The 27,704-nt window shown below is 36.2% G+C and overlaps 2 protein-coding genes across 5 annotated transcripts in view; one reads left to right on the plus strand and one right to left on the minus strand.

Moving 5' to 3' along the window:
* Positions 1-1,920: 1,920 nt before the first annotated feature.
* LOC135681394 (MAM domain-containing glycosylphosphatidylinositol anchor protein 1) lies at positions 1,921-21,266 on the minus strand. 3 transcript variants are annotated; one of them, XM_065195847.2, is made up of 5 exons: positions 21,073-21,266; positions 13,348-13,609; positions 4,731-4,781; positions 2,867-3,148; positions 1,921-2,448 (listed from the first exon to the last, which is right to left on the minus strand). In XM_065195847.2, the coding sequence occupies exons 2-5, from the start codon at positions 13,457-13,459 to the stop codon at positions 2,129-2,131; spliced, it is 765 nt and encodes a 254-aa protein (XP_065051919.2). In that variant the 5' UTR covers positions 13,460-13,609; positions 21,073-21,266; the 3' UTR covers positions 1,921-2,128. The 3 variants fall into 3 exon arrangements, with proteins under 3 accessions (XP_065051919.2, XP_065051921.2, XP_088967963.1); XM_065195849.2 differs by lacking the exon at positions 13,348-13,609 and having other exon boundaries at positions 21,073-21,261; XM_089111837.1 differs by lacking the exons at positions 13,348-13,609; positions 21,073-21,266 and adding an exon at positions 8,133-8,428.
* Positions 15,774-27,704, plus strand: part of LOC135681391 (TGF-beta receptor type-1) — a 28,103-nt gene continuing 16,172 nt past the window's right edge. The window contains exons 1-2 of one of the 2 annotated variants that reach the window (XM_065195843.2): positions 15,774-15,939; positions 26,716-26,779. In XM_065195843.2, the coding sequence (XP_065051915.1) occupies positions 26,728-26,779 (52 nt within the window). In that variant the 5' untranslated portion in view covers positions 15,774-15,939; positions 26,716-26,727. Of the gene's footprint in view, positions 15,940-21,526; positions 22,209-26,715; positions 26,780-27,704 lie in introns of those variants that run through there. The other variant, XM_065195842.2, reaches the window with a different exon arrangement.

The following is a 27,704-nucleotide window of genomic DNA, read 5'->3' on the forward strand; positions in this document are numbered from 1 at the left end:
AGAAACAATGTGTCTCAGTGAATGGATCTTAATCTTGATATCTAAATATTACCTGCGGGGTTCCATAGGGTTCTGTTCTTGATCCTCTCGTTTTCTTACTTCACATTAATGACTTACCTCTTTCATCCTCAAAACTAGCCTGCTACTTATTTGCTGATGATACTAATATCTATTGTGAATCTGAAAATCTCCATGAACTTCAAAGTGTGGTTAATAAGGAAGTGAAAAAAGTGAAGATGTGGCTTGAGTTTAGTAAATCTTCGTTTTATATTGATAAGACCAATTTCATAATTTTGAAGTCACCTCAAAATTCTTCATTTAAAACTATCTACATCAAAATTGGTAAGTTCCCTATCAGGGGCGTAACTAGGCCAATAAGTTTGGGGATGACCAAGGTTTCTGCTCTGCAAAACGGAGTTGTGCCCTGCCGACCTCGAAACAAAGGTTCGTCTAGTTGTTAGTGTAACCTTAATCGATGTAAAGTTGTCTTTACCAGAGAAAAATTTCTAACCAATAGAAAACAAATTTTAAACTTAATTGTCTATGAAATATCTATTTATCCACGTGGGTGTAAATTAAAAGTCAATTTTGATTTTTCTTTGCAAATGAAGCTTACATCTCACGGCATATGTTTTTTTGTTATCTGATAAGAACAGCGCCAAGAAAATGAACCTTGAGGCAAAAATCGAGTTTAGTGACGTAGGAGAACCCACCATGGTTGGGTCCGAAATTTTTTGAAATTACTCCTTGTAGAAGGGCTAAAAAGGCATCTCCCAGACCAAAATTTAACAAAATGTTTCATCACGTAGCGTTAACAAGACTGTTTTCAGTACTCAGTAAAACACTGATTATTTTTTTGGGAAAATTTGGGAAGGGCAGGTGTCACGCTAAAATTCTAGTGACAGTCGTTGGGGAAAGAAAGAAAAATTGATAAAATTCTTCTTAGCGCCCTGCGAAATCTATGACTGCCCTTCGAAATCCAGCATATTTGTGATTGGGTGAGTGTCACATCCCCCCCAACACTCATAGGATTTTCACCCCTATTCCTTATAAAAAACCTCTTATGTGAAATTTTCTGATTTAAAGAATTCAAAACTGTGGGATCTTTCAAATTGAAACTGCTTACTTTTTTATGACTGCGTTAATAAGATCTCCACTCGTTGACTTCATAATTTTTTGATTTGGTTCATTCTGTTTATCAGTATGGCACACGGCAAGCTATTCAAAATTATGTTTTTCTCACTCAAAAAAAATGTTCAATACGGTCTTAAATCAGTCCGTTGCTTTGAAGCCAGGTGCTGGGGTAGCATTCCCACTGATATAAAAATTCAGCGTCTGCTGTTAGCTTTCGACGTATACTGAAAGCTTTCCTGTTTGAAAGTAATTACCAAAATTGATCTTAGAATAATTGACACTAAAAGGTCACCATCTACCCTAGTCATAATCTCAATAAAAGTAAGAAAAGGTCAATTTCGGACTTCTTACAGGAGCCCACCCTTTTTAATAGCACTATCCCCCTACTTTAAAATACGGTAAAACACCTGTTTTGATTGAAGTATCCGAAATAACTGATTATGTAAGAAGATCTATCCTTAATCCTTAATCCAAAAAATTCGCTATAAATTCAAGTATCGCAATGGCTTTTGGTTCTAGAACTCGACGCTGTGTTTACAAAAGCAAAGACACATAATTTCATTAAAAAAACCTCGAACATTCCAGACACCAACCAATTTTTCGTAACTCGCAAACTATCAAAAACTCAAAGTCATCCTTTAAATTCAGGGTCGATGTAAGAAAAAGAGCATTCCAACAATAAAAAGAGATAACATGTTTGAAAAACTGGTTCTTTGAGATGTAAACTATGTAATCTTTAAGAGCCTCCATATGAAATCTTGAGCTACTTACATCAAACATGGATGGTAGAATCAGACGTCGATAACTCTGACTTGACAACAACATACAATGGGTTTCCTCTTTAAGAGAATTACTTAATATGATAATAATTTAGGACAAAAATTATCGATCGGAAAAGGAGCTAAAATTCTGCATATTTTTACTTGATTACAAGAAGTTGAATTAACCACATCAAAAATGCAAATTTTAATGTGAAAATTCAATAGATATCGAGTCAGACAACGCATAGGGCTACTTCGTCGGTAGTGACGTCACCGAACATATTAACAAATCTCAGCTGGTACCGCCCTTGGTCTGTCTTTTGCACATTCAAAAATTCCAGAATGGCCTTGATTCCATCTTCCTCAGTCTTTTCCCTTTTATACAGGCGCACAGATGTTTCATCGACATCATGCCCATTTTTGCTCCACAAGAATGCAGAAAATATTCCTTTTGGGTTGTGCACAACACAGCTCAGTTCAGCCCCCTGTCCTTCTTGAACACGAACCTCACGGGGTTGCTTTAAAACTTTCGGAGCATTGGATCGTGGGTTTGCTGAAAAAAACATCGTCTTATATAGTGCCTTGCTAATTTTAGAAAAAATTTTTAGAATCAAGATTGAACAATTCTAATAATAAATTCTAATGAAGTCACTAATCAGCTACTCTAATTAACTGTAGTCAAAAGGGTAAGATTCTTGGGTGTGGGGGCCTTCGGTGGGGGCAAAGAAAAAAAGCAGGTGCTCCAGTGAGATAAATTGATTATGGGGAATAACAACTAATCGCAAGAAATTCTTGGCAACATGGAATGATCAATGTAACAAAAAAAGCGCTGGAGAAAATGCGAGTCAAGATAACATTACAGTCATCCATCTTACATGACTAAGAGGTTTTCTCTCTAAAGGGAGGTCACTGCTGCCCTATTACCTAAGTTGAAAAGGACTACACTACCCCCTACATGAGTTTAAAATTACCTCGAACAGCCAAGGTGCAAGTTCTTGAGATCTCAGCTAACTGGTTCTTGGCAGTGCACGTGTAACACCCAGCATCATCCAGATTCAGCGTCTTTATCATGAGTTTCCTTGATCCTTGTGAAAAGCTGAACCTTGGATTGTTGGTATCCAATAATCGATCATTATGCGACCAAGTTACTTGCGGAAATGGACTGCCAGAAATGATGCAGTTTAGTTCCAAATCCTCACCAATATGTTTCGTTATCCTCGAATTGAAGCATGACACGAAATCTGGCCTTCTACCTGCAGAAAAAAAGCTTAGTATGAAATATGAAAACCATGGATGCCGTCTTAAAAAGCTAGGTGCTGTAGGCAACATCTAGAAGCCACAGCCAAGACCACACCCATGGTCACACATTTTATATCTCCATTGATGTTAAAGATTTTCTGTTGTGTATATGAATCATTCAAACTATTCACCGACTCAAAAAATGACAGGAAGTCGCTCATACATCGAAAATCAGTAACAAAATAAAGGGTTAGTCTCCATCGTCAAATAATTAATTCTGTGCCCCCTAAAGTCACTCTGGGTTTTAACAAGGGGGCTAAGCCCCCGTGAGCCCCCTCCTCGACACCACTGATGTATACTAAGCTCAAAGAAAGGTTGTAACCAATGTAAACATGTAAAACCTTTTAAGATTTAGAGATTTTTGATGCATCTGGTACAGAGCGAGGGAAGGAAAATCAGTTTTAGAACAAATTTAGCACGTGTAAAAAAAGGTGCTATTTGTTCCTTTACTCTGTCCTCATAGCACCCCCCTCATTTTTTTATGATTAAAATCATACCAAAATGGCAACCCTAGGCATCAAGTGTAAACTGCCGAACAATAAAGGAGAAAAGCCAAAAAAGAGGCATGTAACACTTTGAAAATCCTGTCAGGGAGCTTGATGTAAAAACTAAAGAAATATCAATGAACAACACTGATGTTGGGCCTACCAGTGGCAAATTCATCAAGCTAAAAGATTTATATTTCTGGATTCTCAGGGCAGAGACGATGAAGACATCATGATGACGTTTTTATATTTATATGTACTATTTACATAAGGCCTTATTACGACTATCCGGTTGATTATTACTTTGACAAATCTTCGTGAGTTAAATCTTATTAAGACCTATCAAATCCGCGTGAGTTACATCATATTACGACCTATCTCTTGAAGCTCCTTCTCGAAAATGACTAACTACCGTTCTTCCTATCTGATACATGGCTGACTTGTGAACTATGCACTTATCACATGCTACTGTTCTCTTAAGGGTCAATATTTGCACGCGAGGGACAATATCTAACCTTAAACTTCACAACAATAATGGCTGGATGGAAGTAATACTTTGAATCAGTTCGCTTTCCGTCCGTCGCTGATTGGTCAAAACAAGGAACCAATCAAAGACGCCATTAGATCCGCACCTAGACAGAAAAGTTTCGCAAACCTTTCCAGAAAATTTCTTGAGTCGTTTTGCAATCTTCTACAATTTTGCATTAAATATTTTCCTGACTTTTTACAAAATCACTTGAAAAAGTCCCACTGGGAAATCTCCCGGTGTCCTGCCTTGCCCCAACGCCCCTGTTTTGGGTACAATGCTAAAAATTTTATTTCTTGGCACAGCAGCCTTTCCGTATCGAAAACTGACTGAAGGAGTCAGGAAGGCAAGGCCTTTTCTACATACTAACTAGAGGGTTCAATTAACCCATTCTTTTGCTGAAGACAATAGAATATATTCATAAGAACAAAGGGGTGCCTCCCACTCTCCTATTTTAAGCCCTAAAAAGGCTTTACTCTTTTCCAAGGAGCAGAGGAAAAGGATAGCGCAAATAAAAGAACTTACCTGTAGTTGCAGAAGCTAACTTTCCGAATCCCATAATTCTTTTCTTTAAACCTGCCAAGAAAAACAGGTTCAGAAACAAAACTCGACATGTAGATCTTAAAGGTAATCTACAAAGTGGCAAGTTATCGGTTGGATAACAAGTATGCTGAAGTAAAACATCGGTTGGACAACGACAAAATAAAACACGCATAGGCAAAATCATCATAAAGCTATACGACAAAAATGAAATTGTGACAACATTAAAAACTTACGCAACTCATTATCAGCTAACATGGGTTTAAAGAAGCTAACATGGGTGCAAGCAAAGAAACCCTCTTGGAAATAGATATGGTCGTCGAAGCCCACCAAAATGGCAAAAAATCCCACCTTTTTAAAAAATTCGACTTTTGTGGAAGCTTGCTCAATATCCTTACACAAAAGATCAAAAGACTCTGAAGGAATAGGGGTCAAGTAAAAACAACGAAACATTTACAGAAGCCTCCAACAGTGTTCCTTTATTTCAGAAAAACTGTGATGGGGGAGGGGGGCAAGGAGGTCCAAGCGGTTGGCAGGAAAAATATTCTCAAACAAGCAAAGAGGTTTTTGGCCGCTACTTGACGTCAGGATAGTACAGTTTCGGCCTAGTTTCGGCCTCCTTTCGGTCCTTTACCCTCTGACAAATTAAAACCAAGAATTGTGTGCTAAACGAAACACGCGTTACATGTGCCCTCTATTTCTTTAAGGTCCTGAACAGGGGTCCTATTATAATAGCGCTCATGTGGAGGTTGGCAAAGTTGTTAAAAAACGTTCTAAAGCTGAACGAACGAAAGAAAAAAGATCAAGAGAGCGTAAGCCTTTCCGAACGAATCTCAACGAAACCAGAAAATTTACAAAACGATGTCTCTGCTTTTGCAATACATTCCAACACGCGATTTCTTTTCAGTTATAGACAATAAAAATCAAATAAAAAACAAACAAAGAAAACACATTTAAAAGGAGCCTGTTAAAAGTTTTAAAGTTGAAAACTTGACAATAAAAAATTTGGAGACACAGTCACAAAGGTGCTGTTCTTTATACAAAAATGGGGGTACCCTAATTTTATCACAGATCACGGTAAGGCTTCTGTTACAAAATATATGATCAAGAAACTGCAATAAAACGGTTAATAAAAGTGGAATTGAACAAAAATCTTGTTACTCTCTTACATTCTGGGAGCTCCTGTTCACGAAAATTTTTTTAAGAAAGAAAGGAAATTAGAGAAAAATGCTTTACACATAATGTTTCTAAATTTTTAAAGATCTAGCTGTTTATAATTTAGTTTCTGAAACTAAATACGACAAAATACTTTAAAAATCTCATTAAGATCAAGAAATATTATTTTTCATTGACTCAAAATTTGCTGTAAGAAAGAAATTATTTGTTTAAGCTACCTTGAATCTGCTTTTTTCTTCTTGCGTCAAATATCACGAAAACTCTGAATAAACACTCAACAACAGTGCCTTAAAAGACTTAGTCACTAGGGGATTTCAAAAGGGGTCTTATCACGGCGTAGTTATTTCGAGGCTAGTTTACGCGGGAAAACGCAATAGAATTCCAAGAGATGACAAAGCAAAAAGGGGGATTCCCCTTAACAATCATCAATTTGTAATCCAAACCCACGGGCAACGAGGGACTTGAAACTGCTGACTGTACAGAAACCGTGACATGATATGGTAATGTTCAATAACGTCCTCGAGTTAGTTCAAAACATGGCTTTATGGTGGAAAAGAGAAATGCTGAGCAAAATGTCTGAGTTTGCTTATTAAGGCCGGTTTCCATTGAGTTGAACTACTCAGCGAATGGTCGCGCATTCGCGGCGAATGAGGAAGTTCAACTTGCGTATGCCCCAATGTGCATTCGCTCAGTCGGGCGACCAGAAGTGGAAACCCGCTTTTTAGACAACAGAGCGGCAGGCTGTTATCATAAACTCTGCGTAGGTGTCTTTCTTGCGTAGGCCCTCAAACTAAAAGCACAATGCTTTCGTTCGCTGCACCCGGGAAGCAAGTTGCCACAACTACAAATGTCATTTCCGATCATTTCGCTAAAGCGGTGTGTCATTCGTACCTTTCGCATAGTCCAGAAAAGTCGAATTTCTCTCTCAAAACCTTTCTCCAATTTTTCAGGCAATAACCGTGGACCGGGCGTGGCTAGGGCGCGGCTACGGTATAAGGGGTGACAGACGCAATAAATCGTGACAAAGTAATTTGTGTTGGTCGATGGTAATCATCGCATACGATAAAACTTTGCTGGAATAACATTCAAAGCATTATAACCCAAGAGTAATGTTAGTTTTTAAATGTCGAATAATAAAATCGATATAATCATGAAATAATATAAAATGGAAAAGTTTCAAAACCATAGAACACGGGCAGTATTCTCTTTTCAGATGAATTTTCTGGCGGTAAACGAGCATGGCCTAAACATTTTGTGTCTGTTCGCGCTATCAATTGACTCTCCAACAGATTCAACGTGTGTTTTAAAAGCACAACGAAGAAACAAGTGCAAAATGAGTTGTCTCGATTATTTTTTAAAATTCTATCTTACCAAAACCTTCCCTCAAATTTCTATTGTTTCTCAAACCTTCCAGTCGATGGCCCCGCGACCGTGATGTTTTCTGGACTCCGACCTTTTGCCTGCCTTTTAAGCACAACGTTTCCCTACAAGCAGAGACTGAGGCGCATATGAATTGAGCCTCAATATTCTTAATTTTTTTCAATTTAGAGCTCAAGGTTGTTCTTAAATAATTCTCAAGCGACACAAGGTGTAACTTAATCACATTATAATTTTATTGACTTCAAGGCCGGATAGCGTGAAACTCAAATAAACAAAAAATTGAACCTGATGAAACTTGAGCCTCGCATTATTCTTAAATTTCAGCGATTTTGAGCCTTAGTATAATTACTGACATTCTTACTTACATAAAAAGTTTGCATTATAATTACTTTTAAGAATTATTGGAGTCGCCCCAGTCCTCCTTCTTTTTTCATGGTACACATCACGATGTGGTTGTTCATTTGGCAACTCAAAATAGCAATATCCCCACGCGGGAATAACACACAGACAGCGAAAAGATCCAAGAGATCAGGAAAGAAGCTTTAAAAAAACCTTGTGACAGCTTTCGTTTTCGCCACAATAGGCCAAAAAGTTGAGCCTATAGTTTGGCTACAAGAGATTTCCGTGTTTCGTTATTAGCCTAAACGGGTAAATAATGGTCCAATTACGTGGATATCATAAAAGATTACAGAGAATTAAATTAGCATCAATATTCTTACAAGTCACTGTCAGCCCTTTAAATCCATTGGAAAAATATGTGCCTATTTTTAATACTGACCAACTATTTACATGCAATGGCGTGTTTCATAAAACAATGCTCTGTTAACTCACCGCTATGATTGAAGCGTGTAAAGATTCGCCGGTGCCTCGACTTGCATTGCCCTCCTCTACATACAACGTTTGATTTGAAACAATTTAACAGTTTCGAATCCAATGACAAGAAAAGGAAAAAAACAGTCTACCAAACCAACTGTTTTGAACATGAGGTGGTCAATACAGAAAACCGCAATAGGATATCAATAAGCAACTAACTCCGGGAAAACACTGAAATGAGATTGGATGTTTTAGGGGTGTTCCAAGGTGTCTACAATCCCGAACAAAACTGTTGAGACAAAATGCAATTTTTTTAATTTTCTACTTTACCTTGCACCTGTAAATTCGGATCCTCCCCTTTCACCCCGAAGCAATGTTGGATTTGTAGTTCTATCATTTTGGTATCAAAATCATGCATTCAACATTGAATTGGGGAAGGGGGGGGGAGCTGTTTTTCAAAGAAAAGAGAAAACATAAAGTTTCCTTGAAAAGTCTCAACTATGTTTGTCCGAGATTGTAGGTATGGTCCCCACCAAACTGCAAACACCAAAGAGTGGCTGTATTGAGTCACAGCAAACAACAAGTCACGCCGAATATCACACAGATTGTAACGGCATTCTAATTGGATTTAATAATCAATGCAGTTAAGTGGGTTGTATGTCGAAACATATATCATATATGGTAAATGAATGATTGATGCAGACGTACATAACTGAAATACAGCTTTGGACATTGAATAAAACTCTCTCATAGAATAACATTGGAGCATAACTCTTCACCAGATAAAGAAAATAGGAAGACCGGGGTTTAAACAATAGTACAGTCGAAAGAATAGCTATATATGTAGCATGCATAGTCTTTGAAGCTATAGAAGTTTGACAGAATTCCAAAAAAATATTTAGAACAGCAATTAGCTAATAGCAGCTTAGAAAACGTATACTTAATGTTTGGTGTGACCAAACCCTAAACTGCGGGAGCCTGCCTATGTTTATATAAAGAGAAGGACGAGAGCCTTTTGTTTTTAAACCAGTAGAAACTCTCTGGGGCTGGAGGTGTAATTGTCCTCCTAGTTAGAATGTTACCGTTGCTCTACCTATTCTCGTTACTTGTTGAAGAGTTATGCTTGAAACGTTGCAACAATTCAATACAGATACAGAAATGTATTATAATTTTGTTAATCTCGATCCATTATTCTTACTGGATACTTTCCACGAAAAGTAGCCAATCGGACGAAAGCACAGAACTGAATTAGGGGATGCTATCTCCTCGATTAGTATATCTACTGAGGAAGTTCCTTCTTTAAATAATTCCCAGGCAGATAATTTATTCCTCGTTTTGAATTTTTATATTTGATTAGTTAGATGTTAATGTATTAATCTTGTCTAATCTTGTGTTATGGAAATGTTTTACTTTGAATAGTTAGTTGCAATAGATTTTATGCAGAGGAATTTAAAAAAAACTGAACTGAAAACTGAATTGAGCAGAAGTAAACGATTTTAAAGGATTGGTCTTGAAATAAACAATCTGTCTCATCAAGATGTCAGTAAAATGTTAAGATGTCAACAATAAGCAGCTGATTTTCATGAATTAACAAATGTATATAAAACACAAAAAACACTTTATCGGGCAAAAACATTCATACTGTAAAAATATTGCTTCAACCTTTTCTTGACTTTGTCTAACAGGCTAGGGTTTAACGTGGATTTATTTTTCTTAAATTGATTATAGATTGTAGGCTAAAATGTTCAATGAATAGAAAGATCCCATATCTCTTTGGCCATTAATAATCTAGGAGGGGGGGATTAGTAATTAAGAACCCCAAAACGGCTGAAATTTGGAAAGGTTCTTATATATATATATATACATATATAAGAAAAAAGGTTTTTTAGAATGGTATTTTTATGCCCTATTCACACTGGCAAATTAAACCACCTTATGGTATGTTGCATCCTAATTGGACAATCTAACAACATAAATTGATTTGGTTGGTTGAAATTTAACATGAAAAGCAAAGCTGGATTAAATGTGTCTGTTAGAATTCTTGCGGTGGAAAACATTGTTAATGTGTGCAAGGCCTGTACGTATATAAGAACCTTGTTAAGAACCTTTCAGCCCGGAATTTAGAATAGCAGCCTGTTAATTAGGAAGCTATCCAGGCTGCCAGAAAAAAATCCAGGTTCTTTTATGCGGGTTTCTACTGTAGTAAGCAAAGAGGTAAAATTGAAGGTATACAAATTAGGACAGCTCGAACAAACACGCGGATCAAACTACATACAACTTAGGACTCCCAGAATCTTCTTTTATCAAGATCCGTGTTTTTCTAAGACTCCTTTTTTAAGATTCCTTTTCGTTCTCAAAAGGAATAACCAATATGAGTGCAGCTAACGTAAGTAGAGTTGAGTAGACGAGGTAAAACATTCTGTAACCAGTGACGTTCGGCGAGTTCGTGTATTTACAAAGGCCTGGTAAGGGATTTTTCCATAGACTGCTTGTATAAATCAGCACAAATAACATTGCTTGGGATACCAAGGTAAACAAAAACACAATGCAAGTGGCCATAAGGTCCTTATGAAGAAAAACTTTGAAGAGCAGCTTCGAGAAATATAGGCGCAAAAACAAGCACATCTTGGATACGGACGCAAGAGCGGTCAAAGTCATAGTCGCTGTCATGTTTATGAAGCAAAGTACCCCTGTGATCTTGCACAAGGAGTAGCCATATTTCCATTCCCTCTCGAGCAGTGCTGCGGCCATTAGGGGCATGCAAACGATGGCGGACAACAAGTTCAGTCCTGTGGCCAGCATGATAAACCTGTGATGTAATCTATTGTTATGCGATCGAAAACAATTCAGTGCAGAAATGAAAGCGTTGCCAATAAGTACAGCCGCACACACAGCGATTATAGCGGAGGCCTGGAAAGACAGAACTGATGGATCAAGCTCTGAATCACTGTCCCCCATGATCAAATCAATGTCAGGATCAGTATCAGCCGCCATATTCAAAATGAGCTACCACGCGTTGTTTAAGTTAAAAACAACCAGACAATAGTGGCCAAACCCAAGATTATATCAATTGGATTTCTTTTCCTTGTCACTAAGATGGCTCAGAGTTGAAAAATCGTTGAAGATTAGGGATCTTCTGGGCGTGCTAATCTTCCTGATAGAGGTTACATTAACAATGAAAGCCAGTAAAATATCAATAGATATGAAAAAACGATAGGTGGGTTTTTCTTCGTTAAGATAATGAGGCAACCAGGCGACCAGGCAAAGCAGTAACAATGTCAAATCTCGCTAGCAATACATAAAAGAGTAAATGAAAGCACAGCTGCCTTCTTTTCAGCTAATGAGGATAGCAAATTTCGCTAGATACACATTAACTTGCGAAATACAATTCCAAACTTTGCAACAACAACGCCAAATAACGAGCAACTGTTTGATTACGAGCTTCTCAGGATCTGATTAGGCCATTCATCCGTTCAATTATTGTTCCTCTTAATCAGCAACAAGATTGTTCTACTTCAGTCGTTTTCTCTCTTTCTCCGCGAGACAACTACAATGTGCATGAAGAAACTGCGTTAATGAGTTTGCAAAAGCAGTGTTATATTTTCAAGGCAAGCTTCGTCGACTGCTCGTAGGCTTGGGTGAAGTGCTGTGACGGGTGGCTGCATTAATGCTTAATGGGAGATGCATAGCAAGTCGAGCTTCGGCTAACAATCAAAGTAGAGTTATACTTCTGATTGCGAAACAGTGACCATCGAGTCAATCAAGATTCAAGGACACTGAGTAGAGAGACGACGTGATCTTCTTTTCAGGTTTGCCTACATAAGAAATAGGCCCAAAAGTTGCGACATCAAAAGACATCTTCTTAAGTGGTGGTGATAGAACTCCAGTTCTAGAGCTAAATTCAAATCATGTTTTTGGGTAGATATTCATATAACATAGCACAAACTAATTCACAAGTTAGGCCTAATTTTCAGGCATAAAAGTTTCGCAAACGTTAATAAGCTTCATTTTAGGAAGATGGTATGCAAAGTAGGGAAGAGCTTTTAAAAACAACTGGGTTTATCAACTTCCGTGAGTGAGCAAACCGAATGGCAAAAAAAAATTCTATAGGGGAACTTTTCCCAAATAAAGCCCTATTATTTGTAGATCCTCAACCGTTGTTTACACCCTTATTCCGAAACGAAATTCCTTAAGGCCTTAGTTACACAACGCCGAAACTATTCTCTGGAAAAGTGCGCACTTTTCTGAACAAGATGAGAGATAAGAGGCAGCTTGCTTAGGAGCGAGGCGTCGGAGTGAAAATCACTTCAGATTGAACGTATGCACGGGATAAAACGAGAAGCCGAGGACTTAGTCTCCAAAGCGGATTGACTTTCACTCCGGTTTAAAAAATAATAATAATAATAATCAATTTATTTATAGTAGGCGGGTATAATATAGCTGTTTATGTACAATTTATGTACAAGCTAATTAAGGCCGACTTTACAAAAATTCAGAATAAAAAGCAATTAAGAATGAATAATTAATAATTACATTCTTACATATATACATATATACATACATATATAACAAGTTACATATATACAAGCTAGTGTAGGCCTATTTTACAAAAATAAAGCGCCTCGGATTGCCTCAGTGTCGTGTAATTGAAAACCCTATCCGTAGCAAAAAACCAATCCGGAGTGATCCCAATTCGGCTTCGTGTAACTCAGGCCTTTGCTACAAATGTTCCAAGCTCATGACATTTTTTCCAAAACCCAAGCGTTTTTGCAGATGCTGTTAGCAGTGCCGTAGGAGTTGGAGGGTCTTGAAAAGCTTTCTTGGATATCAACCACACATACCACATGCGGATTGTCAAGGGGAGACATACTACTACTTCACGATTTCACTTTAATGACAAAATCTACATGTCATGGTTAAATGAGCTTTCACGATTTGAAAACAGAGGGAGTTCACCCCTGCCCCTGACCCTGGATTGTGTGACAAAGTACACGACATCCAAACAAAGACAAAGAGAGACTTGAAGATCATTTCGTGATAAATTTTAGTGTCAATTAAAGCCACGAAAGCTTTGCTTGACCCTTGCCGGCCAAAGTTGCCATAGAGGTTCGTTAACAGATTGCATCGCTTAGAAATTACGTCACATTTAACACTGAACAAATGTCTTAACAGGTACATCAAACCAGTAATGAACTGAGAAACGTAGTAATGAACTGAGAAACGTATTTTCTACCTGGTGGTGAGTCATGTTTCGCGCAAGGTACCATTCGCTTCAAATAAAGCCAATGCATGGATGACCTCTTGTGTTTAATCCTTAACAGATGCGAGCTCTGTCGTGACTCCATTTAAATTTGTTGATAAGTAGGCCCAATGTCCTGGTTCTAACCGTATGAGCAATCAGATTTTCTTCAGATTTATCAAAGGATCATAACATGAAGAACAGCCGGTTTATGATTTTTAGGGTTTGCACTGCAGGCTTCAACAAAACAGGTGCCCTGGTTGTTTAGGGTGGAAGCAAAATAGCTCATCAGTATACGGTTTAAAAAGGAATAGATAAGAAAGAATGGTGGCTAAAAACACAAGAAACTAAGTTGAAGTTTCATCTAAATGTTCTCATTAAGAGGCAAGTTATGAAAAATTAACGCGCCTCGTTTATATGGAATTAATTCATTTGTAGATCTTTGTTCTACAATTTTAAATCGTGAAATCCTGCAATCTGTTTATTCACAAGATAGATTATAGCACCGTTTACTCATATAAACCAGGTCATCTGTGCCTGAATCGCCTATTACCGGGAAAGTCGAAACTGCCAAGACGAAGGAATATGGAGGTTTCGATGGTAATAACTGGGGCTGCCAGTTTCGCGGGCCTGTAGAAAACATAACAATCCAAGTAAAAACAAACATATCTTGAATTATATAAAAGAATCATAATCTTTGGAGATGCTATCTTTGAACTATTCTTATATGGACTGATTTTTAGGGTATGCAAGATGTCAGATCAAGCAACTGCGACCCAATATGAAGAGCATATGATTGCTACACACTAGGGAATCGGCCATAATTTCTTAGAATAAAATATAAAACTTGCTTTATGTATGACAATGGATTGATAAAAAACCAATATTAGAAAACAATCGATAAAAACTATTGTGACTTCAGAAATATTTTATTAGGAATGTGATTTTCAAATACGTTAGCATCGCCTACTGTCAAACGGTCACCAAATCGTGCTATGCCTCATGCATCAATTCTTGACCCATTATTCTTTACAGCTTCCATACAAACACATCGTTAGGGAAAAAGCTGAATGCTGGCAACAAAACCACTCTATACACACAAAGCATTCGTGAAAATATGTGCTGGTTTTAGAAACTGATAGAAATACTTCTGTTGAAAACCAAAAGTCGATTTGCGAGTTGAGCTGGCGGATATAGATTGCACGACACGAAAACCAAACACTTCGCCTTAAAAACCAATCGGAAACTGAATTTTTGAATGGCTGCTTGTATTTGTGTGTCTGGCAATGAGCGTGATGCCTTGAGGGAATGGCAAAATGCTTGCACATATGATACAACAAAGGCGCACTTCAATTGAATCATTCACAGCTTGGTTATTGCACTTCTTATGGATTTGCAACTCGCGTGACTCTAACAAGGCGTATAAGATTAAATAGGCGCGCTCAATGGCAAAACATCCTGCAACGGGGAGGGCAAAAAAAATTATAGCTAACGCTATCCTCTGCGATTTTAAGGCATTAATCATTTCATGGGTCTGCAGATGACCAACTCATGGGCATTTCTGCAAAGCTTGGCTGTGCCGTTGCGCACCGCAGCAGGATAACACACTCCAAATAACGAAGTCTTGGTTTCGTGCTTCGATAAGAAAGCTCTTTAAAGTATATCCCGTGCAGCATCTTGAGGTCACAGAAGATGCAATTCTCAAGAAATGAAATCCATGGATCACGCTACAACATTTTCGATTGTTTATTATTAGTGTTTTACATGCATTATTTATACATGGACTGGATGGCCTGGTCAAAAATGTGGACCAGGCTGGAAAAGTGCGAAAACCTTGTTTTTCTGCAATTAGCGATTGCTCCAGCATCAACGCAACATAATAATAAAATATAATATGATATAATACAATACTCTACTACCTCTAGTATCATTAAATGGCGATGCAAAGTTCAATGCAGAGGGTATTATTGACAAGCAAAATTAGGAAGCTACGACGAAGCGCTTCATGATAGAATGTTTGACAATGCTTGTCCCTAATGTTAAGATAAGTGAAAAAGAAAGAAAAAGGGTAAGCGAAAGCATTAAGCTTCATAGACATTTTTAAAAGAAAAAATAACATGATACTTCAACTGTTTTCGGAAATAGCTGATTTCGAGGTAAAATTGCCTCGCCTTCACCCGGTGTCAACGTTTTTAGTTTGTCCTCCAAGTTCAACAAAGCTGGTCAATGTGCCAGGAATAACGTGATTTTCTAGAAAAACCATTGATCTAGGCTGCCATAGTAACGACACAAGTCTACAGAAAGAAAGCTGAGGAACCAATCTTAACATTATGCAAGGTCACCCAGGCCAACTTCCACAGTAATGTGGTTACATGGTCCGCTAATTAGCTAGGCTTGAAAAACCATAGCTATTATCCGGCAACTTGAAGACCTTTGGCAACTAAACCGTACACAAAGATGAACTACTTGATCACTATTTAGCTGCCACTCGCTTCATCCCGTAGCTGGAAAACCTTCGTTCTGTTAAAAAGCAACTTAAAGGGCCGCTGAGTGAGGGAACACAGACAGACAACCAATTATCGACAAGTAAGACAATTGTATATTAACCGTCATGAAATATACACCACAACGTCATATCAAACACAAACCGGTAGGAAAAGAAGTGTTATTCTTCTTTAAAAAGATCATTATATGCTGATAAAGTTCTAAAGTCAGTTTAAAAGAGCGTTTTATGAGCAGGTGTTGTTTCTAAAAACAGGGTCGAACAAAAATAATAAAAATATTTTCTCATTGTTTGGTTACACTGAACAGTAAAGTTAATATTGCTTGCACCTTTTAGCTTAAATTTATAAAACTTCTTTTACAAGCACAATTTTCTACCTTTTTATAATCATTTTGTTTATATCATCTAAAAGGTTGCAGTTATCGTTGCAAAAAGCAAAATTTCTGAAAATTCTTAACATAACATAAACATTCACTCAGAATAAGGTTCAACACTTCGATCTTTGTAGTCTCAAATAACAGGTCCATGTTATTTTAAGAGACCAGAACTTTCAATTCAAACATGTGTATTCTAGAATACGTTTAAATTCTTTGTCAAAAATCTGTCAGCAGTCGTGAGATATCGGTTCTGAAGACCACGCAGAATGTCTCTGAAAGGATCTCTTGATCCAGGAAAAAGTGCACAAAACCCCCCTGCTGCAGTTAATATCTGACATTACCATTGTGTATATGTAGGATAAAGGTCGAGAATCACACGGTCAAATCCAGAAATGAGATATTTTTGATTGGCGAAGACTCTTCATTTCTAAGATCTTAATAATTTCAACACAATTCGACTTTACAAAACACCTTGAGGCAAATGTTAAAGCGCTTTGGAAGAAGATCAATTATTTATATGCAGATTGTGGTAAACTTTCAAAGTAAGCTAAAGAATGTAGGATTCTTTCTCCATTTAAAATAGTATCAGCTGATGATAAAGAGGAACGCAATTTTGGATTCCATGCTACCGAGATGACTTAGATATAAAGTCAGTGAAGGTAACCACAAATACCCGAGACATGCCATTAAAACGACCTGCCGTGGCCAGCAGACTGAACAAATACAGTTGCAACCAAAACAGTTTTGGGTACAACTACATAATGTTTGTTTACCCAACCTAGAAGCCTTTAATTAGGAATGCCAGGAAAGTAGCCTCTCTACATAAAGGGACGGCTTTAATGAAGTTCACTCCTCTGTTCAGGGATGAATCAATCGTGGGTGATACTTTAAGGTTAGAAACAGCAGCAGCACCAGCTACTTGGCTGTGGGGTACGGAGCAAAAAATTAGGGCAAACCCTTCTTACTGGCAAAAAACGCCTTTTAATAGCAGTCGCCCAGTGGTCTTGTCATTGGTCAGAAAATAGTTATGACTTTAGCTTATATAAATAAACAAGCAAAAAAATGATCCTTAGATTTGATTTGACTCTTAATGACCTAGAGAATGATGCTTCCCGCTATATTAATGGGCAATGAAAATATGCTGAAGGCAAGCCTTGTGACCCAAACAGTGACTTTTCTGGAATTTTGAATGGCTATTCCTTCAACTTCACTAATATCTATTTTGAGCTATATATATGGCTGTCGGGATATTGAAAGTGTTTCCCACCTTTTTGTGAATGTATTAAAAAATAGAAATGAAAATTGTAAGTTTCTAAAAACAGTGTTGTTTAATCTAATATTTAAAGTTTAAAAATGTGGTCCAGCACACTTTCTAATCAAAGGACAGCATGCAAGTAACCCGCCCAGCCTGGTGTACAGGGTAACACCCAAGAGCAGATTTGAACCCAAATTGAACTTCTAGGAATGATTTACATCTCGAAGTGCAAATGGGTGTATGATCTGATTTGAGAGCAACCAACTTTATTCTTCTATGCAATGAAGCACAGGGTTGTGTGTGGAACACAAAGAGTAGCCTCAGCAGATAAGAGGGTAGTCTTCCTGTGACACAGTGGAGCAGGGGGAGGGACAGGGGGCAAACCCCCACTTTATGTAGAAAACATAGCAAATGTAGCAATTGACTATCATCAACCTGCTTTTATTAAGTATTAGCCCCCTCTTTTCTCAAAGCTCTGTGTTGCCTGGTCTTACCTATCAATTTCCTGTTAATGAATCATAGCATATCAAGAATATGTCAAAGTTACGGTATGTCATTTCAGTAACTCCATAACCCTAGTTTTTGCTATTCAAGCCATAGGAAATTCATTGAAACAATATTATTATTATTATTATGAAATTTTGAAAACTAAAAAGATCACATCTTTTAAAAAAAGGCCAAAAAATACTGTCAATTTAGTACAGGATTCTGAAAACTTTTGATGAAAATATATGAACATGCTGGGCTTTGCAGGTCTTCATAAAAGCAGGGGCATCTTCACAATCTGAATCAACTTTAAAAAATCTACAAACATGCTGTTCCTTCCTTGCTTTTACTGTTCACTGATACTGATACCCAAGACTAAACATCAGCGGATCCTCATTTGAGTAAAGCAAGCAGTGTAGTTTTGCTGTGGCAAAAAGTTAATCATTTTTGGATAAAATTGTTGAGTTCTAAAAAATTTAGTGTGGTCAAAATTAGGGGTGGTTTAATTGTACAATTCCTCCTTTCAATTCAAGTAGAATCACAAAATTTATCAAAAATTGGAATTTTCTTGGCATGATTATTATTCCAGAAAAGGACACACAAGAAACTTATGTTTGACAAAATATCTCAAAAAAGCTTGTAACATAATTCAAAATTTTTACTGTTATATTACTATCATCCCAATGAGGGTTGTTAGAATGAGCTTTTAAAAGTAAAGGCAATAAATAAGAAACAGTTGTTGATATTGCTGGGAACTTGACCACAAATTTTGGTGCTTCAGACGTTGTTCACCTATAGTCAGTTCTGAGTCCCTTCTTTTTGTATTATTGTTTTGGTAAAGTGCTACAAGGCATTGAAAAGTCAACAATGTTTGATGGTATTGTGATAATTGTAGTTCTGAATGCAAAGGTGGGAAGGTGGAGAAAGAAGGGACTCGTGAATGTCTAAAATGTTAACATTTTTCAAATGAATGAAAACAATGTCACAGGGAGACCAGATTAGAAGACTAAATCATAAGCTATATGTTGCAAATGACGATGAAAGATTCCCTTCTATGTGGTGCTATCTCTTGTCTAGTTCATAAGAAGAAATGGATACTGGAGGTAAAGGTTAATTATCAAGAAGTATAATGTGTTTTTTTGTTAGATTTTAAAGAGGGTATTATATCAAAATTGTAAGACAATCCAATGAAAATTGATAGTCATGCCTATCAGGCTGTTGATCAATTTTACCACACTTGGGTTATGATTGATGGGACAGGAACTGCAGAGGCTGCCTTATCAAAGTATCATTTATATTGGAAAGGCAATGAGGTACCTTATCAAAACCAATCATTGCCTCTTTGCCAATCAATCATTGATTCATACTACATTCAGGTGTTTACAAGACATAGTTTACACGTCTACATCAGAATGTTACAAATCGCAACAGTTCTGGCAACAGTTTTCATTTTATGAACGTATGATTAAACATCATTATTAATTTGAAAAGAGTGTCAAGGAAGTAAAAATCCTCAAGAAGCTGTTTTGAATGGATCATCAAAGAACAAAAGAATGCCAAAAGTATGGGAAAAACTGCTTAGCCATGTAAAATGCTCTGATAATAAGGGTTTAAATACAAAAAAGTTCCTTAATCTGAACTGTGTAACATGAATGAAGTTCAAAACCAGACTTATGGTCACTTTAGTTGCATACTATGAATCAAGAGATTTTAGATCAGATTATTTTTCAATACAAAATGCATATGAATCTGCAAGGTTTCTCGTTGACTAAAGGGAATCATTCTTTGATTATCTGAAGTTTTGACCTAGAAGATTTCAAAAATGTCTTTCCTAAAAGGTCAAAGCAGAAAAAATGTACAGCTGAAGGAAAGTGCCACCCATTGAGGACCTTGGAATATGGAAGATAAAAAAACCCCTTTAACGATAGGCTAGTTCAGCTTGAGAGTCTCATTCAACACAAAGTGAAAACTATTTCCCAGGGTCATCTTGGCCTCCATGAGTGCAATTTGTCTAAAAAATGTTTTTTCCCAATTTTCACATTGAAAACTTCAGGAAATTTTTCTGATCACCTTTTTCAATTGATCGTGTAATTACATGCGAAATCCTCTGAAGAAGCCGCCTTTTATTCAATCAATTATGCCAGTTTCAAGAAACAATTGATAAAACCAGTCACACAATTAGCTTCTCAAATCAAGTTTCAAGGCAAATTTCAGGAATTTATGTTCATTGGAGGGGCAGAAAGCTTAGAATTATTGAATGAGTGTTTTCCAAGTTATTTGACTTTCCAATTCCAATTTACCTCACACAATTAGCTTCTCAAATCAAGTTTCAAGGCAAATTTCAGGAATTTATGTTCATTGGAGGGGCAGAAAGCTTAGAATTATTGAATGAGTGTTTTCCAAGTTATTTGACTTTCCAATTCCAATTTACCTCTTGCCCCTATGATTAGTGAATAGAGACTTGCAAATCAACAACATCTAGCTAGTTGTTTAGTGCAGCTTTGTCGACTATTAAATATTTTTTTAAGTTGTTGTCTGAAAGAAACTTTTAACTCATCCTCTGGTGGAACTCAAACAAAATGGGATGGAAGGCCCCTTTTCATGCTTGACTTTTCACGATGCTATAAGATTATAGTTTCTAGGAGTAGAGGTTCTGGAATGGCAGGCATAGAGCCATCAGTTGCAGTGATTACCTCATGATGTATGGCTGGCATGCAGCATTTAAAAACCATTAGCTGGTATGTTATTAATTTTATTGAGAAAAAACCTAAAATACCAGCAAGTGTTTTTTCATAATTTTCTTAAACTGAAAAGATTTAGGAAACACGCAAACTTTAGGCCACCAAATGCAAATGCTGTTACTTTTTCGTTTATAAAAAGGGCTGCTTCCAAAATAGCATTTTTAGCTTTATTAGCTTTATCTATATCGTCTTCGTCTTTAATAAAAAAACAAGGATAGCCCTGTGCATATACAGAGAAAGTTAGCGTTTATGTGCTATTTTTGCTAAAGGTATTGACCACACTGTACTGTACCGATTTGAATTATCATCTTCTGATTTTAAACGTTCTGCAGTGCAAACAAATACAAACATACATACCACAAATAACATTGGGCCTAGGCACATGCAGGAGAATTGCGGCATCAGGGGTAATCCGATAATTTCATTTGCTTTCAACTTTCATTTGGATTTCTGTGATAAATCAAAATATTGTGATAGCTTAATGGTCTTCCATTCAAGCACAGCCTTATTTTTCCAAAAATGTAGCTGAGTGAGGCACAAAATTTTCAAAAGGCAGCCTCGTTTCAGCACAGATATCTGATTAGATTGAACATTTGCATGTCAAATGATAATATCGAATTTCACCTATTGCAATCACATAAAACCCTATTGCACCATATAAAACTGGGCCAATGGGAAATGTGGCCCTGTTTATATCTATTTGTCCATGTAACTCTATGCGAAAAATCTTGATATGAAGATAAAAGAAATCAAACCCGAACAGCCTGATTCCTTTGAAATTAAGTCTACCCAGCCCCTTTTGCGCCGCTAATGAAGTGACATCACCAGTGAGTTGTAGGATTTAACTATCAGTAGTCAGGGAATATTTTTTTAGCATCGAATTTTTGCTCTTGTTTATCAAAACTTTAAATATAAATCTACTTTAGAATCTTATCTTAAATAAAAATAGAATAGAAGAATAATGAAAATGACATTTTAAGCTCACACGAAACAATGAAATGCTGCACGCCAATCTTCAACAAAAAACCCAAACTATTTATTCTAAGCCAAAAATAATCGCCTTGCAATTTCCCGTACTGAGTCCTTATGCGTGATCGTCTTTTTGCCAGTATTGTGCAACACCCTTCAGGTAACTGGAACCTGGTGTAAACGCCTTTTTGATTAATAAAGCTTTCACACACGACCTTCTCATCCCCCCCTCCCCCTTGTTAATCCTTAAATGTAAATACCACATGATGCAAAGATAGCACGGAAAATCAAAAACATGTTTTTTTGTATTTTCCTTAAAACAAGTGTCCCACCAGGTGAAGTTTTTCGAAATTTACGAAAAGCAAGTCATTAAAGGGGTGAATATGCGGAGGCGATTATTGTGTTTTGACGTCAAATACTCTGTCAGTACGCATGCGTAATTCTTGGAGAAGTTTGCAAAGTTGAAAATTACAGGAAAGGCAGAGACGGGAAAGATGAAGGAGGTTTGCAGATTTATGCAATTGGTAAGTCGTAGATAGCAGCAGCATCTCTAATTCTATCGATGATGCATTTTTTTATTGTTTGTGTGATTGAGCCATGTATTTGCAGTCCCAAAACTTAGTTGCTGGACTACGAGTGGATAGTGCGCCTTCGAGAGGTATCGTCGTATGATGGGGTCTTTCCTCTTAAAGTAGTTGTTTGTGTCTCGAAGTCGCATGTGAATTTGGTTTTTGTTGGGATGGATTTTTATGCTCAGTTTAACCAGATATCATTCCGAAATATTTGGTTTTCTCAACTGCTTCTGTACATTGTTAGTAATGTTTTAATAACATACCGTAATTAAGTTTTGTTTAACCTTTCCCCTCCTTTTAACCCCTCCTCTTTACTGGCCCCTCTTCCCCAAGCAGAAATTTTAATCCAGTCAATTCCTGTTCTTTAAGCCCCCCTCCAGACAGTCCAGTCAATAATATAGTGACAGACTGTAAATACATTCTTGAATCTTGGATGAAATTTCCAATTTTTAATTTTAGTAACTTAAAGTTTAAAGAAAAAGGTTTTGTCATGTTCTACCATAATTCCTCATGTAACTTTAAATCGACTAATGCAACAATAAGCTATGATCCTAGCTTTTGCCAGAATTATTCGGCATGGACTAACTATTTCCCATTTTTTTTTCTTTTGTTAATTGGCAAATGTCAGGCGTAAAATTTGCATGGATTCCACCCTGTCCTTTAACAACCACTCTATTCTTGACCTTCCTTGGTCTCGATTCTGTGAACCTAAAGCGACAATGATTGGTACGATAGTGACTTGTAAATTAACAACATTTAGCTAGCTGTTTGGTGCAGCCTTATCCACTATTGTGCTATAATAAGCCCTACCTATTGCAATTAGCCCCATCTATAGCTTAAAAATAAAACAAGCTCCATACAGCTTTAGGGTTTGTGCAAGGATAAAAGCTTGTGATTTGGGACAAGAAAAAACTCTAAATATTGATCATGTGTTTAAGATCAGACTCAAAATTCAATCTATCCAGCAAAGTAAACAAAAAACATAATCAGATTGAGCATCTCTTTCTAGCCAAAAACAGATGCCTAAACATATAATACAATGCATCAATGGCTTTTTATTTCAAACCACCCATCTCATTATTAAAAGAGCTTTTTACAATATAAAAACTCACTAAAAGGTGTCTAAAACTCACTAAAATGATTCATGAAAGTTTCAACAATTGTTTTTTTGGATCACAAGGAATCTTTTGCTCATAAATTAATTTGAAAACCACATCAAAAAAGTGTAATGTTGTAACAATAACAAAACAAAATCTGTTTGAGACTTTCTGTAAAAGCTACTTTGAGTTTATCAGAAATTTTTCCTAATTGAGGCTAATTAAATGATAGTTGAATGGTGTGAGAAAAGTTGTTGGGAGATATTTTAAAGAAAATTATTATTATCTTTGTCATTGTAATAATGCAATGCAAACAAAAACCTGCAAAATATTTTTCTAAATCTGCTTGCCCTACACATTCCTTTTATTTTCTCCATAATAAGCAAGATTGTAAGCAAGTATTTTGACATGAACTGGGATAGTTGCTGCTGGAAAAGTTTGGAGAAAATTTGTCTAACACTTTTATAACACAAAAATGCATAACAGCATTTTTATATATAACATTTTTACTTTGAATTATTCATAAACAAAATATTAAGCCCCCCTTTCTTTTGAGCCCCCCCTTTTTTTAAGCCCCCCTTTCTTTTAAGCCCCCCTCTAGAAAAACATAAACAAGCCCCCCTGCTCCTTGGAGCTTAATAGAGCTTTTACAGTAGTTTACTGTCATAATGATCACGAAAATGTTAAATAATGCAAATTTCTTCATACTTTTCTGGTATTAAAATCTTCAACATATGGGAATGCTTTATATACAACTGAGAATCTGAATCCAATTTCTCAATAAATTGGAATTAAAACTCTTATGAATTACATGGAGAATGTAGCTCAGTGCAGTTGTTTCTGGAAATTAAAAGCACATTTGTGATCATACAATGTACTACTTTGCTCGAACATCTGGGATGAATTTCAATTGAAAGTGATGCATTTATCATTTTTATTCTACATATGTTTCACAGCTAAATTAATAAAAACATCAATGCTTGATAAATATATGCTAAATGTCAGAGTATAAAGTTAGTAAACTGTATTGTTTCGAAAATTTGACTTTGTCTCAGTTACATTCTATTTCAAAGTTTCAGAGCAATGAATTTTTTTATTTTTGAATGATTCAGACATGGCAGGTGGAATTATGATTAAAGTGACATCGTTTTTATGTCAAAGCAATTAGTAGGGATAAAACATAATATTAAGCACTTTGAATTACAATATTGTTTATTTTCAATAGAAAGAATTCATAATGTCTTGTTAAAAACATGTTTAAATCTTTACAAACTGGCTTAGAGCTTGGCATCATCAGTATGCATATTAAAAGACAACATGAATGGTGTTAGTAGGCTGTATCTTAGAACTGGGTGTGGTGGTGGATGGTAGATTGCCACACTTTGAGACCCATTTCTTGTTTCACATAGCATAATGTTTTATATTCTTACTCTCTTGTATAAAGTATTCATTCATATTTTTATTTAGATTGTCTATGTTTTTATTTAGATTCAATTTAAGATATTTTAGATTCTATCAAAATGCAAAAAAGCCTTTATGGTGCCACAAATTTGAAGAAAACACAGAAAAGCAGAAAGTCATAGCAAAGCATGCTAATGTACTTTTATAAAAAAATTGTTCAGAGTAACAACATCAGATAGTGACAAAAATATGTATATACATTTATATCCTGATTTGAATTCAAAGTAGCTTGAAGGGAAAAAATGGTGCATTTGATTAGTTTCTTGGTCTTAATATGTGTGAGGAGTGTACAAGATTATCATAAAACACTAAAAAGCCGTGAAACAGATCAGATGCAGATAAGAATCAGAAAATCTAATAAAGTCATGGAATATTAACACATAAATAGATAGACTAATGGGAAGCAAGCAGTTAATTAAAATGATTTTTGGGGTTTCTTTTGAATAAAGAGGAAGGGAAATTTCTAATTGCAAAAGGCAAGATGATCCTCAACTTGGCATATAAGTAGCACATTGAATTTAAACCATACCAAGGACTGTTCTTTTGAGTAAAAAATAAATCATCCTGATTAGATTGCCTTGTTAAATGTTGATGATAATATGAGCTTTAGCAGAAAAATCATGAAAGCAGGAAGTGGAAATTTTATTATGGGAAAAAGCACAAATTTTTAGAGTTAGAGGGCCAATCTGAGGAGTTGTAGAGTAAGGTTTGACCCAAAACAGTTAGTTATTCTATATTGAAGAAAAGAAAAGACACATATAGAGAGTTTTAATATAATAATGCATTATTTATAGAGAGTGATTCAATCAGCTTTAGTACATTTGCTGCTACTAAGAAAAGCCTATTGTTTTTTATGAAAACAAAAACAAAATGGTCAGACCAGTGCTAAGTATTATGAGCTAAGTTGTTAGTTACAAGAGAATTGTTTGATAAAAATAGATGATTTGAAATAGAATCAATGTTTTTAAATATTACAATGATCCTTAAGATGTTTGAAAATCTTGTTTGAATGGAACAAAAAGGTAACATCTTCTGCCTGAAATGTTAGAATGATGAGAACATCAAATGGAATTGCTTGTCTTAATTTAGTTAGAATATTCATAAAGCCTAGCTGTTGGTTTTTTAACTGAGATGCTCACACCAAAGAATTCTTGGAAATTGACATATTTAAAAAAACAATATAGTTTATTTATTTTCTGTATTTAGTAAAAGCTTGTTACAGCATTGCAACTTCTTCATAGATTTGAATTCTTTATTTACCACCCTGGCTATGTTTAGCAGATTGTTTCATTCACATTAGATATTTGTGTGTATTTTAAACGAGCCAGGCAGATCAAAGCACAAAAAAGTTAAGGACCTAAATCTGAGTTGCTTCAATTTATAGAAACATTTTGAAAAATACTTCCAACATAAATATGATTTTTATAAGCATAGCCTATACCAAGGAAAATAACCTGCGGGGGCAAACCTTTGTTTATTTTAGGAGAATGACAATAGTCTATTGTTTAAAAAAATAGAAAGTCTTTGGGACTGCAGGTGCAATTGCCCCCCTTCCCCCCTCCCCTAGTTAGTATGTTAAAAAAAGCCCTGTTTATAAGTTAATCGATTATGAATAAGAGACAGTCACAGGACTTGAAAAACTGTCTTAAACGGTTAAAGTTTTACCTAGTGTTTCAATTAAGGTTAAATTTCGAAGCCCAGCAGAAGCGGAGTTTCTTATGTCCAGTTAAAACTGGAACAACTTGTGTTTGTCGTTGCGCAGGAGGCTCGCATGCGTTTATTTCACTTATTTGGGGTCTACATGATTATTCCGATCGCTGTGAGTAGATTCGTTTGGTTAGGAGATTACACTAGCTGCTTTTGTTTGCATGTGGTAACTTTTGACGCTTCTGATATTTTAGAAAACTGTCAAGATGAAAATGCTTTACATTGGGATACTAATTGGTTGCTTGCTGCATCTATCAGGTTTGTTCGATCATTTTTAAGCCGTCTTGAATTTACCTCCATATCCAGGCGCCGTGAATTAGGCCGCATGCCGTACAGCCTTCGCGGTTTCAATTGCACTGTGGTTTTCTGTCTGTAAATTCGCCAGAGATCGCCCGTTTCATTGCCTTCAGTTACTTCATTCGCACATTTTCCGATTATTTAAGAGTTAATGTTCACCTTGGTTCGTTTGTTTGGGTTTGTGCCATAGAGAGAATTCTTGTGCCATAGAGAAAGTTATAGCCGTCAGGGAAAATATTAATTTATTGATAATGGACTTATAAGTTCAATTAAGTTTGGATTGAGTTCCTATGGTTTTAGGAGGCAAGCGTCAACCTGACAAGTGATACTGATAGCGAAATCTGACTGTTCAGTCATCTAAAAACCCGGTACATACTTTGTTATTGTAGATATTTGACTCCAAAATGAATTTGCAGTAGTGATGAAACAACCTTAATTTGCTTGTTTGTGAGCATTTTTTCTTTCTATCAAAGCATTTCCTGTATTTAAGACCTTGGCTGTGTTTTTATAAGGTTACTTTGTAAGAAGGTAGCTTTTGCTCCAAGCGCAGTTTACAAACACCAATTTCTGCAAGTAAGCGAACTGGGAAATTTATGTAAATCTACTCCAAACTGAAAATGATTTGATCGGAAATGTCTAACCATATGTAAGCCTTTGTTGACCGATGGTGTCTAAGCAAAATTTGGCAATGTTTACAATATAACCCTTTCGTGAGTAAGATTCCTGTAGATAATAGGCTGTTGGAAATGCATATTAACTTTTATGGTAGCGTTAACGTTTACTTTCAATAACATTCGTGTTTGCGATTTGTTTTTGTATTTAACCATTCTTCTGAGTTTGATGATAATTCCTATGACACTGAATTCTTTAGGAGACCTTTGGTACG

This window comes from Rhopilema esculentum, chromosome 12 (genome assembly GCF_057945365.1).
Source record: "Rhopilema esculentum isolate cy_ngs chromosome 12, ASM5794536v1, whole genome shotgun sequence".
Classification (NCBI taxonomy): Eukaryota; Metazoa; Cnidaria; class Scyphozoa; order Rhizostomeae; family Rhizostomatidae; genus Rhopilema; species Rhopilema esculentum.